The following is a 19,820-nucleotide window of genomic DNA, read 5'->3' on the forward strand; positions in this document are numbered from 1 at the left end:
TAACTAATTGGCTATGCAGATGCAGGATACTTGTCTGATCCACACAAAGGAAAATCTCAAACATGATACCTGTTCACATATGGTGGTATAGCTATATCATGGAGGTCCACGAAACAGACGATAGCAGCAACCTCCTCTAATCATGCTGAAATACTAGCGATACATGAAGCTAGTCGCGAGTATTTTTGGCTCAGGAGTTTGATCCAATATATTCTGTCATCATGTGAACTAATTGATTAGAAGATAGCTCTAACTATCCTGTTTGAAGATAATACAGCATGCATTACTCAACTTAAAGGCGGATATATCAAAGGTGATAGAACAAAACATATTTCTTCCAAATTCTTCTTCACTCGTGATCTTCAAAATCAAGGGACAATTGATATCCAACAGATCCGCTCAAGTGATAATCTGGCATATTTATTTACAAAGTCACTCCCAAAATCCTCCTTTGAAAGATTGGTACATCAGATTGGAATGCGCCGATTTCGAGATATTAAATAATGTCGACAAGAGAGGGAGACTCTACTCTTTTTTCCTTGGTCAGGTTTTTTTCTATTGGGTTTTTCTTGACAAGGTTTTTAACGAGGCAGTCCCTATCACAAAGGATATTGTACTCTTTTTCCTTTACTAAAGTTTTTTTCCCAATGGATTTTTCTTTAGTAAGGTTTTAACGAGACATAATCTTGAATGGTCATCCAAGGGGGAGTGTTGTGATAAGGCATGAGGTGGATGCCCGTTAATGTTTGGACAGCTAATTTTTCCAAGTGAAAAGATTAAACTATCAAAGGAAGACTGAAGTTAATTGCATCTAAAACTTTAACTTTTGTACGCCTATAAATAGAGAGTCTGGTATGAAGAATAATACACATCAATAAGAACAAACATTCACTCTCTCTTTATACTGAATACTTCTCTCTCTCCTTATATATATAATTAGCTCAATATCAATAATTCATATATGTATTTACACATCTTTATTTTATATTTAGTACATCTTTATTTATTTTACAACATATATGATTTAATGGTTTGACATGCGATTATTTTTTTCCACCTAATAGGTTCAAGTACCAATTATTTAGCTCACTTATATTTTTATTTAATTAATTTAATATCGTATTCTCAAATCTTTATATTTTTTAAAAAAATTTTATATATTTATTTTTATATTCATTTTTTAAAATTTTTTTGCTTTTTCTTCGTAATATCAAAATAATAACATATTTAACATTTATATTTAATATATAAAAAGAAAAAAATTATCTTATATTTTTAGGATTTTTTATTTAAATAAATTAAAAAATATTTTATTTACTAAAATAAATAATTTTAAAAATAATTACGAAAGTACATAGTATGTCTTATCTCGTTTACAGTATAAACGAGATAAGACAAGCGAGTGGCACGTGTATATCTTGTTTACAGTATAAATGAGATACGTGCACTTATCTCGTTTATACTGTAAACGAAATACGTGGTAAATTTTCAACAGCTATAAAAGGATGTGCAACCCTTGGTATTCTCCACATACATTTTAGTTCTTTTTTTCCTTCGTTTTTCTTCCAAAAAATAGACAAAAATGTCCAGTAGTAGCGGATATGTGGTTGTTTGTGTGTATCCCAATTGGCGTATGAGAAACAGTGACAATGGGATGATATTTGAGTGTGATAATCCGTTACTGTTGCACACTCAGCGAGTAAGTTCCTTGTCCAAGTTAAATAGTCTGCTATTGAGTAACCTTGGTGGTATAGGGAGAAAAGAGATTGGAAGAAAAGAGATTGCTAGCACTGCTGGAAAAAATTGAGTTTTTTGGTTTCATCTGTTTCGGCTCCCTGGCGACCAGCAAGTACTCCTCATGTTTGATATTCATGGAAGAATCATGGCAGAATAAGTGATGAAACTTTCTGCGGAGGTTGGTGATGTTGGTGGCAGTGGATCCGTCCACTCGACCTTTGTGGAGGATGACCTACCTTTCACATCACCACTTATTCATGTTGCTTGTTCAGTAGAAGACATGGACGTGGATGATGAAGACTCCGACGAAGAGTATGTTGCAGATAGCAACAACGGTGGTTCTTCTGAAGATGACGATGAGAAAGAGTTTGTACTAGAGATGCCGGCCGAGATAGCGGTGTGCTATGTTTTGCCTCCCCCCTCCCGATTCAGACGCTATCAGATGTACCAAGTCACTATCATGCATTGAATCTGGACGCAATGCATGAGAAATCTCTGTTTTTCAACACCAGGAAAGATGATTACAACCTAGACAGTGGGGTGGAGTTTCAGGTCGGCCACAGATTCAAAAGCATAGATGTAGTAATGCAGGGTGTGAAGAACGATAGCATTCGCAGAAGTGCTGAGTACTGAGTAGTCAAATCAAACTAATTAAAATACCATGTTCATTACCGCCAAGCTGCAACTGGATGTCCCTGGAGTCTCCATGTAGCCCTCTGACAGAACCTCGGATACTGGGGAGGTCAAGTTTAATTGTGGCGTATTTACTCATTTATGATTGTTATATCTGGTGTAGTTTCCAACCATGAATGTTTTATTTCATCAGGAAAGTCCGGAGGGTTGGTGGAGCCCATACGTGTGTAGCACCCACCATGTCCCAAGACTATCGACAGTTGGACAGCAGCCTCATCTGCAATGTCATCCTGTCGTTGATACAGTCCAACCTATTCGTCAGCATCCCTGTCCCACAGGGTGCAGTTTGGCAAAGCTATCACTTCAAATCCTCGTATAGAAAGGTTTGGATAGCGAAGCAAAAGGCAATTGCGCAGATATACGGGGACTGGGAGGAGTCATACAACAAGGTGCTGAAGCTGCTACAAGCACTGTAGAGTTGTCGTCCCGGAACAATATGTGAGCTCAGGGCCTTACCTTACTTTGATGGGCACCTTATTGTTCACAACTGTAGCATGTTCGACAAAGTATTATGGGCCTTCTCTTCATGTGTTGTGGCCTTCAAGCATTGCAAGTCGTTTGTTTATGTTGATGGCATGCACTTGTATGGCAATTACGGTAGTGTGTTGCGTATTGCAGTGGCACAAGACAACAACTGCAATATCCTTCCTATTGCTTTTGCAATTGTGGAGTCTCAGAGTATGGAGTTATGATCTTTTTTCTGACTAATTTGAGATGACATGTCACCCTACAAGAAGGCCTGCTGATTATTTCTAATAGATCCCAGGCGATCAAGGCTGCATTGAGGGTTGATGATAGTGATTGGCATGCTTCCAGGGCATTCCATGCTTATTGTGTTAGACACATGGGTGCAAACTTCATGTCTCGTTTTAAGTCTGCCGTGGGCAAGCGATACCTTATAAATGCTACTTATAGTCCAAGCAAGACTAGGTACGAGTGGTACATAGATCTCCTGAGAGTTTTGTCACGAGAGATGGTGGACTGGACTGGTAGGTTCAATAAAAAAAATATGGGTACAACACTGCGACAGCGATCGCCGGTTTGGTCACATGACAACGAATCTCTCGGAGTGCATCAATGCAGTGCTGAAGGGTACACGGTACTTGCCAATTTCTTCCAACGTGCGATGCACTTACGAGAGGCTGCAGAAGTTGTTCATCACGAAGGACAGGGAGGCACAGGCACAATTGGCGGCTGGAAATTGTTTCTCCCAACAGCTGATGGCTGCTATTGAAAAGAATCGAGAGAGAATCCTGAAGATGCGTGTTATTCACTTTGACAGACGGGCTTCAGTGTTTGTCGCTGAGGAGTTAGTGCCATTCGAGGTTTGGTCTCAAGGTTCGTTCCATGTTTGGCTTAGCGCGGGGACGTGTAACTGTGGCCTTTTTCAATCACTCCATTTCCCATACCGTCATGCGCTTACCGCTTGTGCCCTCGCAAGCATCGAATGGGCTCCATATGTTCATCCGGTGTACATACAAGAAGCTGTGTTCAAGGTATACAAGATGGAGTTTCCACCGATACCATACGAGGCACTTTGGCAGGAGTGGTATGGGACATGGCTTCTGATGCATATTGCATCATAAGTTGTTTTGGTTGTTTATTTCATATAGAAAGTTACTAAACTTTGCTCAATTATGAAGTTTTTTGTGCTTTACTTGAGATTACTTTGATTGCCTTGAAATTGTGAATTCTTATAGGAATTGATAGAGAAAGAAGAAACAAAGGCATCAACTCTAACTGTGAATGATTTATTCTATGGCAGGCTGTATGTGATCAACACCTTTCTTGAGAGGTCGCCAATCTTTCTCCAGACTGAACCCCAGGATTAGTGCGGATCCAGTCTGATTGAGGGTGAAGCTCCTGCAGTTCATTCCCCTTGATGATCCTACTCAAAACGCCACAGACATGGTCGAATCTTCCGGATCAGAGAATGCTGCTCCTTTGGTTCTAGCCTTTTCCACAAATACTCTAATCTCCCCATACCTCAGCTGAATAGGTGTCTCGAGAAGTCCCCAACAAAGTCGCGGATTAGCCGTCTAAGAGATGTATAATCAAGCTTGTGGTTCATCATTGTCTGATGAAAGGCTCACTCTGAACCCATATAAAATAGAGATAACCTTGTGCCGGTTCAACTCATTCATAAGGATAAAGAACGAAGATACATCTTAGAATAGAATCAAACACTAATTGAGAATAGAACAGTAGTACTTATTAATCTATAAAACTCAACAGAGCTCCTAGCCTCAACCTAGGAGGTTTAGAGACTCATACTGATAGAAAATCACAATGAAATTCAAAATATGCTAGGAGAGATCGTAAACAAGGGTGATCTTCTCCTTTAAATACTAAACTAATGACTAAGGATTACATAAAAAAGATAAAACAGTCTTTTAGTGTGAAAATCCACTTCCAGGACCCACTTGGTGAATGTTTGGGCTGAGCTTTGAGTGCCTCCACGTGCTAGGATGGTTCTAGGGCGTTGAACGCCTGCTTGGGGATCCTTTTTGGGCATTGGAACGCTGGCTACCCCCTTATGGGCGTTGGATGCCCGGACTAGGGTAGATAAAAAAATAAAAAAATAAAAAAATAAAAAATAGACTAAACAAGTATTTCACATTTCATAACTTAGCTGGAAATAGAATAATTAATTTTTAAAAATCAAATGTCGAAAAAACATATTGAATAATCATAAGTCCCATTAAAACATTGAATAACAGTTAAAAAAAAAGTGATCTATCAAGCTATCAAAATTAAAATTAAAAATATAAAAATCAAATAGTTTATAAATAACAAAATGAAATAAACATAATAAATTAATTTAACTAATAAGTTAAATTATACCTATCCATTAACACTTAACAAAAAAAAGTTATCTACCAAGTTATCAAAATTAAAATTAAAAATATAGAAATCAAATTAAATAAATAACAAAATGCAATAAACATTTACTTAATAAAATAGTTTAACTAATAAATTAAACCTTACCTATCAATTAACACTTATTAACAATAGATTCTACCACCTAACATATACTACATCTATAAAAGTACCTGTTACGGTGGGTAACCGGAGATTAATGGGCCGGATGACGTTGGTTGGCCCAAACGTATGAAGGAGGTGGCTTTCGAGTGGACCTGGTACTCGGTGTTCCTCCGTCTGACTTGTACGTGAGAGAGAATGGGGGGTGGTACCTGCAAAGACACTCCGATGCCTAAGTTAGCAAGAGTGTGAGCAGGTTAGAGAGTATTGGAACTTAGAGATACCTGAATGGTGTCAGTGTATTTATAGTGGTGAACCAATAACCACCGCTGAAGTAGTGCCACCTTTTTAGGTGGATAACCATTCCCATATCTTAGGGAGGTTAAGATATGGCTCTATGAAGTGGTTAGAGAGTTTCTAGGGGCAGTTACTCATTCGAATGAGTGTTATCTGCCAGCTAACCCTCGTATCCGACTTCTTTGGAGCATGTCGTGTTCAGTACCGACTTCTTGGGATGAAGGCTGGTACTGGGGGAGGGCCAACCCTTTGGGTTGGGCTTCTTTGCTTGGATCCTGGGCCCTATTTATTGGGCCAGGGTATGAACAGTGCCCCTACTCGAGCCCAATTTCTTTTTAGGATTTGGGTTCGAGTACTCAACTCGGGGTCGTAGCCGATTTGCGAGAGGACCGACGTGATGGTTTAAGAACCGACGTGATTTTTTCTTGACCTTTCGGTTCTGACAGTTACGTCTAATCAAGCATCGTGTCCGTTAGGGGTGTGCGTAGGGATTTAATGGCCTTGGTAACGGTGCATCTTCATTAATGACTGCCCCCATTTTACCATTATGCCCCTAACGTTCTTATAAATACTTTCCCTCTCTTTCGTTGTTTCGTTTCTGCGATCTTTCAAATTTCCCTTGCATTCGTTCGTGCTGCATTCTTGCGTTTCGAAGGCTTTTACTTCCTCCAGTCTTGGTTTCAGACTTAAAGGTTAGCTTTTTTTCCCCTTCTGTGACATGCTTTCTATTTGCGTGCCTTTATCTTATAGGTAGATTGGTTTGTAGGCTTTAGTTCCGTACCCCTTCCCTTAGAGACCGTGTGTTGATTTTCCCTTTTTTTTTTGTAGGTTTCTTGTCACCCTTTTTAAGAAAATGGCTTCCGTAGATGCTCTCTCCCAGTGGGTTGATGTTACGGTCCTAGGGGAGGAGCCCTCAGTTGATACTGAATTTATTACCCACCTTCGTACTCACTATAGAATTTGTACTTCTGAAGAAGATGAGCCGAAGTACGAGTTGGTAGTCCCGGGTCCAGAAGACCGGGTTTGCTTCGGGAGGGCCGACGAGACGGCCCCTCATTTCTTTTTTATGTATGAGAGTATGGTCACTCGTTTGGGCGTTTTTCTCCCTTTTTCAGAGTTTGAAATGTCTGTGTTGCGTCATTGCCGGGTTGCTCCTACCCAGCTTCACCCCAACTCTTGGGGTTTTCTGAAAATTTATCAATTTATCAGCCAGGCCCTAGAGTTTCCGACTTCTCTGAGGATTTTCTTTTACCTCTTCCATATGACCAAGCCCTTTAGTGGGCTAAATAATAAGCAACAGTGGGTGTCCTTTCCGAGCCATACAAGGTCGGAGGCTTTTTACCCTTTTTGACGAGTCCTTTCACGACTTCAAGAACTACTTTTTCAAAGTGCAAGCTATAGAGGGTCACCACCCCTTTTTCCTGGATGATCATTCTTCTCCCCGATTTCCTTTATATTGCCTGGAGGCCTCCCCCTGCGAGAAATATGGTCTGGATGACCTAAATGAGGTAGAAGCAGCCATTGTGGGGTTCCTCCGAGAAGTGTGGGGGAGAGCCCCATACTTGGATACTAAAAAATTTCTCCAGGGGTCGCCGGCCTTTGTCCAGTCACAACTAGGTAGCTTTTTGCGTTTCTCTCTTATTTCCGACTTGCAATTTCTTTTACCGACTTGTCTGACCTTTAGCTACCAATTTGTTTTTGCAGAGATGGCAAAGAAAAACGCTCAAGAGTCTTACCAGAGGGTTCAGGAAGCCAAGGCAAAGTCTCGAGCCAGATCTGGTGGTGTTAGGACGGTTGTCTCTCCTCCTCCTCCTCGGAACGTTGGGACTCCCTCTCAACCTATTGTAATTTCTTCCTCTGCTTCCTCTCTGCCACCCCCTCCTGTCCGACCTACTCCCGAACCAGAGTCGAAGAAGCGCAAGACCTTAGAGTCTGGCGTTTCTGGTGAGGCAGACGCTCTTGCGTTCGTCCGAAAGAACATTTATCCTCATGCTCGTATGAGTATGGATGATGTTTCTGTTCGGCACTACCTCACCACTGTGGTTGAGGAGAGTCTTAAGACGGCGGGGGTTTGTGGCAAACTCTTAGATATATTTGAGAAGACTCCTATCAGCTCTTTAGGGACGACCTCGAGGGTCGAGGAGCTGGAAGGTAGGCTTCGCATATATCAGGATCATGAGAGGGAGTTGGAGGGGGAAGTTACCAAGCTGAAGGAGGAGAGAGACAGCCTCCGGGAGAAGGGGAAGAAGTTGCAAGCCCAATGTAACATGGAGATGGATTTGAGGAAAGCAGCGCAAGCCAGCTACAACAGTTTATTTGCTGATCTTGTGTCTGTAAAGAATGACTTGCTGAATGCTCGGAAGGCCTATACCGAGTTGGAGGACTCTATTGCGGATGGTGCTGATGAGGCTTGGAGGATTTTCAAAGAACAGGTCGGAGTTATTGCTCCTGACTTGGACCTTTCTCCTTTGGACCCTGATAAGATTGTTATTGATGGTGCCATCGTGGATCCTCCTGTCCCCGTGGTGGAGTCTGAGTCTGATTTAAAGACTCGGGGGCAGAGGATCATAGAGTCCCCTCCTCGCTCTAAGGACGCTCCGAGTTCCTCTACCATTCTTCCGACTTCCTCTCCGACTCCTGCTCCTGGCGTTCCCCCTGACTCTGCTGGTGGTGATCCTCTTAAAAAGTGATTTTGGCTATTGGGGCCCGGCCTGTGGGCCCCTCTTTTTAAACTCTTTATATTTATTTGTCGGTGTTTGAACAATTTTTGGCCTTTTAAGGCCGTAAACAAAACAATTTATGATGCCCTTTCTTAATAAGGGTTTAATTTAGCGTTAAATAAATGCCCTTTTTGGATAAGGGTTTTGGGTTACCTTATGCGCTCATGCTTTTTCTGTTCGTGGTTCTTTTGACTCTTTGATCTTTTCTAGAAAAAACCTTTTCTTTGGGGCTTGCCTGCTTTTCTGAACTTCCTTGATTCTCAAGGCAGCCTTACTATTTTTTCTTAGTTTTTCCTTATCTCTTTTTGTTATTCTTAGTACTCAATTTTGTTTTATTGAGTTTTTCGTGGCTTAGGCTACTTTTGCGATTCATTTTAACTTTACTCGGCTTTGTTTTACGACTTATGAGTCAGATTGCTTCCGAGTTTATCATGATCGACTTCTATAGCCTCTTTACGCCGACTTGTACCTCGTCGTTTTATCCTGACGACCATCCTGGTCGGTTCATGGGATTTTCACGTTTTGTCGAGCTTAAATCGGCGCGTTTCGTAGAAAGAGAATAAAAAGGGAATTTAAAAGAGATATTTAAGATAAAAAAGATCTTTACTAATTGAGGAGGTACCTTATTGCTACTAAGGGCTTTTGATAATTTATTTCCCTTAGTCCCTACTATAATGCCTCGTTAAAAACCCTTCTCCAGAAAAAAACCCTTTGATTCTGGGAAAAAATCATGAAGCTGGGAAAAGAGTACATCAGGGAGTAGAGTTCATTTTTAACTGTAGTACCTTTTCATATTACAAGCATGCCATGATCTTGGTAACTCGGCGCCGCCTAAGTCGGTCACCTTATAATAGCCCTTTCCTAAGACCTCCTTGACCTTGTATGGTCCTTTCCAATTAGCAGCGAGCTTTCCCTCCCCCGATTTGTTGACTCCAATGTCGTTTCTGATTAAGACTAAGTCGTCAGGGGTGAAACTCCTTCGAATGACTTTTTTGTTGTACCTTGTAGTCATCCTTTGTTTCAACGCTGCTTCTCTTATCTGAGCTTCTTCTCGGACTTCAGGGAGCAAGTCGAGCTCTTCTTTGTGCCCCTGTATATTCCTGATCTCGTCGTGGAAAATCACTCTTGGGCTTTGCTCATTGACCTCTATTGGGATCATGGCTTCTACGCCATAGACTAGTCGGAAGGGTGTTTCTCCAGTGGCGGATTGGGGGGTTGTTCTGTAAGCCCATAGTACTTGTTGGAGCTCTTCGGCCCAAGCTCCTTTCGCATCTTGTAACCTTTTCTTCAGCCCTGCCAGTATGACTTTGTTGGCTGCTTCGACTTGCCCATTGGCTTGTGGGTGTTCCACTGAGGTGAACTGGTGTTTGATGTTCATACTGGCTACTAGGCTTCTGAAGGTGGAGTCGGTGAACTGGGTTCCGTTATCTGTGGTAATGGAATAAGGTATCCCATACCTTGTGATTATATTTTTGTAGAGGAACCTCCGACTTCTTTGTGCAGTGATGGTGGCCAGTGGTTCTGCTTTTCTATCCACTTTGTGAAATAATCTATTCCCACTATTAGGTATTTAACTTGTCCTGGCGCCTGGGGAAAAGGACCTAACAAATCCATTCCCCATTTTGCAAAGGGCCATGGAGAAGTGATACTAATGAGCTCTTCTGGGGGAGCCACGTGGAAATTTGCATGCATCTGACATGGCTGGCACTTTTTCACAAATTCTGTGGCATCTTTCTGTAAGGTTGGCCAGTAGAATCCAGCTCGGATCACTTTCCTGGCCAATGACCTGGCTCCGAGATGGTTCCCGCAGATTCCGCTATGTACCTCCTCCAACACCTCGGTGGCTCTTGAGGTCGGTACACACTTTAACAATGGTGTTGATATCCCCCTTCTATAGAGAACATTTTTCACCAAGGTATAGTGTTGTGCTTCCCTTCGGATTTTCTGGGCTTCTTTTTCCTCCTTGGGGAGGATGTCGAATTTTAGGTATTCGACTAAGGGGTTCATCCATCCGAGGTTTAATCTGACCACTTCAAAGACTTCTAGTGTGTCTTCCGTTTTTACCACTGAAGGTTCCTGGAGAGTCTCTTGAATCAGGCTTCTGTTATTTCCTCCCGGCTTGGTACTTGCTAGCTTGGATAGGGCGTCTGCTCTGCTGTTTAGATTCCGAGTTATGTGTTTCACCTCGGTTTCTGCAAAGCGCCCCAGGAGCTCCGAAGCTTTTTCCAAGTACCTTTTCATATTTGGGTCCTTTGCCTGATATTCCCCACTTATTTGGGAGGTCACCACTTGGGAGTCGCTGTATACCATCACCTTCATAGCACCGACTTCTTCTGCCAGCTTCAATCCTGCGATCAAGGCTTCGTATTCTGCCTGATTATTTGAAGCTGGGAATTCAAACTTGAGGGAAACCTCTATCTGGGTTCCCCTTTCATCTACCAATATTATGCCTGCGCCGCTTCCTGTTTTATTGGAGGATCCATCTACATAGAGTTCCCATGTAGTTGGTTTATCCTCTTGATCCCCTGCATATTCTGCAACGAAGTCGGCGAGGCACTGGGCTTTAATCGCCGTCCGAGTTTCGTACTTCAAGTCGAACTCGGAGAGCTCTATTGCCCATTGGACCATTCTTCCTGCAATATCCGTCTTTTGGAGGATTTGCTTCATGGGTTGGTTCGTGCGGACTCTTATTGTGTGAGCCTGAAAGTAAGGCCGTAGCCTTCGGGAGGCTATTACTAAGGAGTAGGCAAACTTTTCTAATTTGTGATACCTTAGCTCAGGGCCCTGTAGAACTTTACTGATGAAATAGATTGGGTGTTGACTGACCTCGTCTTCTCTCATCAAGGCTGCCGAGACAGCCTTGTCTGCCACGGATAGATATAGGACGAGGTCTTTTCTGGCTATAGGTCGGGTCAAGATAGGAGGTTGGCTCAAAAACTTTTTGAACTCCTGGAACGCCTCCTCGCATTCGGGAGTCCACTCAAACTGGTGCCCCTTTTTCAGTAGGGAGAACAGTGGAAGGGATCTTAATGCTGATCCTGCCAAAAATATGGAGAGAGCTGCTAGTCGGCCGTTCAGCTGTTGGACCTCTCTCAAACAAGTCGGGCTTTTCATCTCTAGGATAGCTCTACACTTGTCGGGATTGGCTTCGATCCCTCTTTGTGTTAGCATGAATCCTAGAAATTTTCCTGCCTCCACTGCGAAGGCGCACTTTGCAGGATTTAGTCTCATCCCGTGCAACCTTATGGTGTCAAAGACTTGTGAGAGGTCGGATAGGAGGTCGACTTCCTCCTTGGTTTTTACCAACATATCGTCGACATATGCTTCCATTAAGTTCCCTAAGTGGGGGGCAAACACCTTATTCATCAGCCTCTGATATGTGGCCCCTGCATTTTTCAATCCAAATGGCATGACCACGTAGCAATAGTTGGCTCTGGGCGTGATGAATGATGTTTTTTCCTGGTCTGGTTCATACATCGGGATTTGGTTATACCCTGAGTAGGCGTCCATGAATGACAGGTATTGATACCCCGAGCTAGAGTCCACTAGGGCGTCAATACTTGGTAGTGGATAAGGGTCCTTGGGACATGCCTTATTTAAGTCGGTGTAGTCGACGCACATTCTCCATTTACCATTTTGTTTTTTGACTAGCACTACATTGGCTAGCCATGTTGGATATTTGACTTCTCTGATGAAACCGGCTTCTAGGAGCGCCTGCACTTGCTCTTCTACTACTAGGGCTCGCTCTGGGCCGAGCTTGCGTCTTCTTTGTTGCACAGGTCGGGACCCTGAGTAGACCGAGAGCTTGTGAGACATGAGCTCGGGATCTATCCCAGGCATGTCGGAGGCCTTCCAGGCGAAGAGATCTGAGTTATCTCTTAGGAGCTTAATCAACCCTTGTCTTAGGGTTTCCCCTAGGTTGGCTCCTATGTGAGTGTTTTTTCCTTCCTCTTCGCCGACCTGAATCTCCTCAGTTTTTCCCCCGGGCTGTGGTCGCAGCTCTTCTTTAACCCTTGCTCCCCCGAGTTCTATTGTGTGAACTTCTTTGCATTTTCCTCTCAGGTTTAGGCTTTCATTGTAGCATTTCCTTGCCAGCTTCTGATCTCCCCTCACCGTTGCTATCCCCGACGAGGTCGGGAACTTCATGCAGAGGTGGGGTGTCGATACCACCGCTCCGAGTCGGTTAAGGGTAGCTCTGCCGATTAAAGCATTATAGGCCGATCCCACGTCGATGACTATGAAGTCTATACTCAGAGTCTTTGATTTTTCCCCCTTTCCAAAGGTGGTGTGGAGGGGCAAAAATCATAGTGGCTTTATTGGCGTGTCACCTAATCCGTACAAGGTGTCGGGGTAGGCTCTTAACTCTTTCTCATCTAAACCTAGTTTGTCGAAAGCGGGCTTAAAGAGGATGTCTGCTGAGCTTCCTTGGTCTACTAGTGTTCTGTGTAGATGGACATTTGCCAGGATCATGGTAATTACCACTGGGTCATCGTGCCCCGAGATTACTCCTCGCCCGTCTTCCTTTGTGAATGAAATGGTCGGAAGGTCGGAGGACCCCTCTTCGACCTGGTAAACTCTCTTGAGATGTCTTTTACGAGAGGATTTTGTGAGTCCCCCTCCCGCAAACCCTCCTGAAATCATATGGATATGTCTCTCCGGAGTTTGTGGTGGTGGGTCTCTTCTATCCGTATCTTCTCGCTTTCTTTTTCCATGACCGTCCGACCTTTCTATGAGATATCTGTCAAGCCGACCTTCTCTGGCCAGCTTTTCTATCACATTTTTAAGGTCGTAACAGTCGTTTGTGGAGTGCCCATATATCTTATGGTACTCACAGTAATCACCGCGGCTCCCCCCTTTTTTATTTTTAATGGGTCTGGGGGGAGGCAGCCTTTCGGTATTGCAAATTTCTCTGTATACATCTACTACAGGAATTTTCAGTGGAGTATAAGAGTGGTATTTTCTTGGCCTATCGAGGCCGAGTTCTTCCTTCTTCTTAGCTTCCCTCTCCCTCTCTTTCGTTGAGGGAGGGTGACCGGGTCGCAAACTCGGGTCTCTTAGCCTAGCGTTCTCTTCCATATTGATGTACTTTTCCGCTCTTTCCTGTACATCACTTAAAGAGGCGGGGTGTCTTTTTGATATGGACTGTGAGAAGGGACCTTCTCTAAGACCATTGACTAGCCCCATGATGACTGCTTCGGTGGGCAGGTCTTGAATCTCCAAACATGCTTTGTTAAACCTTTCCATATAGGCCCGTAAGGACTCCCCGACCTCCTGTTTTATTCCCAGGAGACTTGGTGCATGTTTTACTTTGTCTTTCTGGATGGAGAACCTCATCAAGAACTTTCTGGAGAGGTCTTCAAAACTGGTAATTGACCTCGGAGGGAGGCCGTCGAACCACTTCATCGCTGTTTTCGACAAGGTTGTCGGAAAAGCTTTGCATCGCGTAGCGTCAGAAGCGTCAGCCAGATACATCCGACTTTTAAAATTGCTCAGATGATGCTTTGGGTCGGGGGTTCCGTCGTAGAGGTCCATATCGGGGCTTCTAAAGTTTCTCGGAACTTTTGCCCTCATTATGTCCTCGCTGAAAGGATCTTTCTCCCCTAAGGGAGAATCTTCTCTACCGTCGTGGGAGTTCTGGCCTTTGAGGGAGGATTCTAACTTTAAGAGTTTTTTTTCTAACTCTTTTCGTCGCTCCATCTCCTCTTTCAGGTTCTTTTCGGTTTCCTTTTGTCGTTCCCGTTCCTGGTCTAGCTGCTCGAGGCGACTGTGGATTAATCCCATAAGCTCAATTGCGTGGGATGGTCCTTCTTTTTCTGATTCGCGCCCCTCCGAGGAATTCACCTTCGGGTTTTTGATTCCGGAGGTGCCTTCCCGGTGTTGGTCATTGGCTTCCTGGTGAAGGGTCTGGTCTGCCTCATTGTTTCCAATGTTCTTGTTCAGAATCAGTCTCCACATGACCCTCTTCAGGGGATCTATCCGCCATCACTGGTTGATCTCTCGGTTCCCCGGCAACGGCGCCAATGTTACGGTGGGTAACCGGAGATTAATGGGCCGGATGACGTTGGTTGGCCCAAACGTATGAAGGAGGTGGCTTTCGAGTGGACCTGGTACTCGGTGTTCCTCCGTCCGACTTGTACGTGAGAGAGAATGGGGGGTGGTACCTGCAAAGACACTCCGATGCCTAAGTTAGCAAGAGTGTGAGCAGGTTAGAGAGTATTGGAACTTAGAGATACCTGAATGGTGTCAGTGTATTTATAGTGGTGAACCAATAACCACCGCTGAAGTAGTGCCACCTTTTTAGGTGGATAACCGTTCCCATATCTTAGGGAGGTTAAGATATGGCTCTATGAAGTGGTTAGAGAGTTTCTAGGGGCAGTTACTCATTCGAATAAGTGTTATCTGCCAGCTAACCCTCGTATCCGACTTCTTTGGAGCATGTCGTGTTCAGTACCGACTTCTTGGGATGAAGGCTGGTACTGGGGGAGGGCCAACCCTTTGGGTTGGGCTTCTTTGCTTGGATCTTGGGCCCTATTTATTGGGTCAGGGTATGAACAGTACCCTAACCACCACTATAGATATATGCGCTTATTTAACTTAAACATGAAAATAACAATATAACAATACTAACATGGAAATCAATTGTCCCAACGATATGCTACATCGCATTCAGACGGTTGATATCCTCATCCCATGCATCTGCGCGCCCCATAATCTCCAAGTACCTCGACAATATGATTAGAAAAGGCTAGAAGAAAACTAGAAGAAATGAATGAAAAATGACTTCAAGTCACCCTGTAAACGAGTTCTATATATATGCGTCCTTCTTACTTGTCTTGTTTACAATGTAAATGAAATAGCATTGTGTATATCTTATTTACACTATAAACGAGATAAACACAATACACACGTGTGCAAATGTCATACATGCACGTCGTATCATGTCCAATAAACGAGATAAGTAATAGAGTGTAAATCAATAAAAAAAGCTACAAATTACATATTTTCGTAAATATTTTTTTTATTTATTTAAGAAAAATCCCAGGTTAGAGTTGGATTTTATAATTGAATATTGCAATACATGTGAGACAATTTTTTTTTTTGCAAAATAAATCCTCAGCTTCCATTAAATAGCTAAAACCTTCATGCAAGTACAAAAACGAAGCAAACGAAGCTTTTCTTCCTTTTGCTTCTATATATAATAAGTATATACGCAAACTATTAACTCAGGAATAGTTTTACCGTAAATACATACGCTGATGCCCATCATCAGGGATCATGCCACACTACAGTAATAGTTAAAGACCTAAAAACATGTTGCCAAAAGATGAGATACAAAGTTTATCAGCCCTTTACTTCAAAATTACAGAAATATAGCTAAGTCTGGCCATCAGCCCAAAGTATATTAATGCAGGATTCCAATATCAAGCAGCTGGAACCTTCTTTCCATCCTCTATGAAGTAAATTGCACTTTCTGGGACCTGCAAGAGGAAGATTAGTTTTCCATCATAAAGAAGTTCCAAAAGATTGGGATAAAGGAAACTCAGTTATCAAGAATCGGTGACAGTACGAATCCTGTACCGAAAACAAAAGTTATCAACTGCAAAAGACAACCCACTTGATCAAAACTTTCTGTTTTAGTTATAGATCCATATTTTCCAGCATATTTGTAGCATTGCTTCACATTTGTTATCTTGTCATAATTTCATGAGGACTGCAAGAAGTTAGTGAACTCCCAATTTACCTATTTAAGACAAAGGGAAGGAAATAGAATGACATCCCCTATAATTTTTACAGTTATTCATAATATAAGCTTCACACAATTATATTTGCTTTAGAAAGTTATATGATCACTTTATTTTTCTCACAAGTTGGTTTGTGAAGGAGCCGAGGAGGGGTGGCGGTAGAGGCAGTGGCGGTGATGGTTACAACTTGTAGAGGGAGCGGTGTTGCTACTGCTGAGTTTGGGAAGAGAAAAGGAAGGTCTGCGAGAGAGAAGGGGAGGATCATAGGAAGGGCAGGGTTTGGAGGCAAAAAAAAAAAAAAAGTTGACTAACTGTGGACTGTTCGATAGGGGTAAACTTGAAACTTGTTTTAATTGATAGAGACAAAATTGGATCAAATTAACGTCGTGTAGTTTTGAAACTTTTTGAAAACATTCATGACAAAAAGTATTCTTTACCCAATAAAAAAATGTAAAACACTTTTTTGGGGAAGACCATTGTATTTGCTAAGTAGTTATGCATCAACATTACACAGGATTGTTAATACTAATAAATCCATTGGTCCAACTTATCAAGATAATTAGATGACTAAAAGAAAATAAACAAATGTTACAAGTTATAATAAAAGAAACAAGTAAAATGTCTTTGCTCCATTCAAAAGTTGTACCGTTTGTAAATGAAGTGTTCCATAAATCACATAGGTTGGCGTACAACACATTAACACTTTGAGACAAACTTTCTTTATTATGCATTCCTATAGCGACATTAAAACATCCAATAGCAAGTACCCTCTCTTCACAAATTAATGACAATTTGATAACAGACACTATGACTAAATCATGATAACAGTAAATTTTATTGGTTAGGCTACCTACATTACAGCCTTTAGATACGGCCCTTTACCGGACCCTGCTTTAGCAAGATACTTGTGCTACCCTTTATATTTCAACATACTAAATCAGAACTAAATAGCAAATTGGAAATCAAAGTCACTTACATCAGGCCATGTATCTGTAATGAACTCCACAATGTCATAAGATATATCCCCTTGAACATCAATTTGGTCTTTCTCAGTTGGACCCTGACACCAATGAATCCACAGTAGTATAAGATATCAATTACATCTATTAGACAACTATGACCACCACCTAAAAGCTAATAGTTATTCACCTTTACAACAGAAGCTCCTGTAGCAAACTTTTTACCAAGTTTCTTTGAAGCATCACTAAGCTTGACACCTGGGATGCAATAAAATAGAATGACTTAAATATTAATAGCATCTGTTAATGAGTGTCTTGAGATAATGAAGTTACAGCTTACCAAAAAGTTCTAGTCCTTTCACAGTCGTGATACATTTTCGTTTGTTACGAATGACTTTCTCAATAACAACCTCTTGCTTCTCCTGTAAAACAATGCAAATTAAGAACATATCAAATGATTGGAATGATGGCATTTAGTATAAATGATGGTGATGATTGATGAGAATCTTTTATTTGAGAGCGAAAAAAAATTCCAAGACATGCCTTTTTCTTTATCTTCCCACCAGGAAGACGCTTGACCTCTTCTTGCTTTGGTGCTAAATCATAACAATATAACATCAGCAGGACTTCAAAATGCTTTGGCTATAACCAATTGGGAAGCAGTACAAGAACAACATCCAATTTATCAAACTCGTGAAATAACGAAACTGAAATGAATATGATGGTAAGCAAAGCAAAATATTCAATTCACTGACATGTCAGGTCTGAAACTTCTAGAATGTTGACTTTATGAATTGCATTTCATAAGAAGAAAACTACCAGGCAAAAATACAAAAAGAAGGGTGGGGGTGGGGAGGGGGCCTTAATTCCATGTACACTTTTGTTCTTCATTTGAAAAAAGAAAATGAAATGGAATTCCGCGACATAATAATACTCATATCTAGACAAATGTACACAATGAAAATATGAGTGTTGTTCCAATCAAAACAATACCCAAAATAAGTGAAACGAAACACAAGTAACCATTGCATTTGCTTGCCAGAACTAATAACCATTTCTCAGAAATAAAAACACTAATCACAACTCTAATCTTCAACATCAAATAGCAATGCAGCAAAATAGATATATAAATAAATAAGCGAAGGGGAAAAGAAAAAACAAAAAAGAAGAAAACCTGAGGTAGCAGCTCCATCACTAGACCCCGAAGATATACCGGTACCTTGAAGCTTATCAGCAACTTTATCAGCATCCCTTTCATTCGTTTCTGCGCCGTCAAAATTAAAATGAACAAACAAATTCGAAGGAGTTAGGTTTCAAATTGAAAATAAATCAATTCACAGTGAATATATTGGGAAATTTGAATTGTAACTGCTGTTCAGGAAAAAATAAAATAAAAATTTAAAAATTGGAAAGATTGATTACCTTTGAGAAGATCGGGATATAGGTCAGGGAAGTTTTGGATCAACCAGGGTTTGCATTTTTCGAAATCGGGTCCGAATTCGCAGTATTCGGGTGGCATAGAGCACACGGGGCAGTACACTACCCGAACCGGTTGGGGTTTGTCTGCCATTGTTGATTGTGTTGTGCGGAGCAACGAAACCAGAAACCCTTCTTATGTGGTTCGCGTGATTGTACTGTGCGGAGTTCAGGGAGGAAAGAAAAGAAGAGGAGGAGGAATAGGGACTGAGTGAGGAAGAGGAATGAAACGGTGCGTTATGGTGACGCAGCTCTTCGAAAAGGCAATGCCTGATCAAATCTCAATACTCTAGAACCGCAAGGGCTTTTTGCTAACTGTAATAAGCAGACGTCGTCGTTTCGAGAACCCACAGGCCACAGCCAAACTGGCTAACATTTGTGTTGCAAGAAGAGTACTAATAAATGATTAAATTTAAAGACTTCAATCTCACGAAGTATAAGATGTTCTTTGTCCCCAAAAAAAAAAAGATATTTCGGTATTTAATAATTTTTTGTTAGGATAACGCAACTTTTTTGTTAAAGAATTTATTAAATAATAACAAAAATTAATTTTGTGGAATTTTTATAGGAGTTTTAAACTCCCACAAATTATTAATAAATTTATTTTTTTAAAAAAATCTTATTGATGATGGTTAAGTAGAAAAAGACCATTATTAAAAATGATGTCGCAGAAAAAAATAATTGCAGTATTATTAGGCAAAAAACATTAGTATTTAAAAAAATGTTTTAAATAAATAAATATAAGATATTATTATCAATTTATGAAGTCCGTATCAATACATTAAAAAAAGGTTTTAATTGATACTATCAAAAGAAGTCATTTTTATTCAAAATTTAAGTTAGACATAAATTATGGACATGCTATGTTCGAGAATAGCTATCAACACATAGCGTCAAAGTAAAGTGCAAAACAGTTGTTAAGAAAATTAGAACGAAAACAGTTAATTCAAGTTTAGAAAAAAAAAAACTGGCGAAAATATTATAGAAATAATTGTCAATTAGGCATTAGTTTAGTCTATATATAGAGTTTTAAGCAAACATTGCAGAAAATTTAGTTTTTTTGAAAAACACTTAGAAACCTAAAACGCTTTCAGCCCCCTTGGTATCACAGAGTAAAAATTGGGAATCTTAAATAATTTATCTGAACTCAAACACTTGCAATTTGCTTCTTTCCAGTTTTTATTAATAAAATTTCTCTACTTTTACGTATTCTT

The 19,820-nt window shown here is 41.2% G+C and overlaps 1 protein-coding gene across 1 annotated transcript; it reads right to left on the bottom strand.

Annotated features, from left to right (window-relative positions):
* Nucleotides 1-15,572: 15,572 nt before the first annotated feature.
* Nucleotides 15,573-18,991, bottom strand: LOC107630382 (Translation initiation factor SUI1 family protein). The gene is made up of 7 exons (XM_016333490.3): nt 18,553-18,991; nt 18,305-18,394; nt 17,674-17,726; nt 17,471-17,552; nt 17,321-17,388; nt 17,148-17,231; nt 15,573-15,907 (listed from the first exon to the last, which is right to left on the bottom strand). The coding sequence occupies exons 1-7, from the start codon at nt 18,698-18,700 to the stop codon at nt 15,851-15,853; spliced, it is 582 nt and encodes a 193-aa protein (XP_016188976.1). The 5' UTR covers nt 18,701-18,991; the 3' UTR covers nt 15,573-15,850.
* Nucleotides 18,992-19,820: the final 829 nt, after the last annotated feature.

The sequence above is a fragment of the Arachis ipaensis genome, chromosome B3 (genome assembly GCF_059453495.1).
Source record: "Arachis ipaensis isolate K30076 ecotype BB chromosome B3, ASM5945349v1, whole genome shotgun sequence".
Taxonomy (NCBI): domain Eukaryota; kingdom Viridiplantae; phylum Streptophyta; class Magnoliopsida; order Fabales; family Fabaceae; genus Arachis; species Arachis ipaensis.

Bases quoted from the DNA above. Each gene is read 5' to 3' on its own strand.
- LOC107630382 (XM_016333490.3), bottom strand. From the start codon at position 18,700: ATGGCAGACAAACCCCAACCGGTTCGGGTAGTGTACTGCCCCGTGTGC. The intron at 17,389-17,470 runs GTAAGCTGTAAC...ATTGCATCCCAG, and splicing joins GAAAGGACTAGAACTTTTTG to GTGTCAAGCTTAGTGATGCT. The intron at 17,232-17,320 runs GTGAATAACTAT...CATTGGTGTCAG, and splicing joins CAGGAGCTTCTGTTGTAAAG to GGTCCAACTGAGAAAGACCA.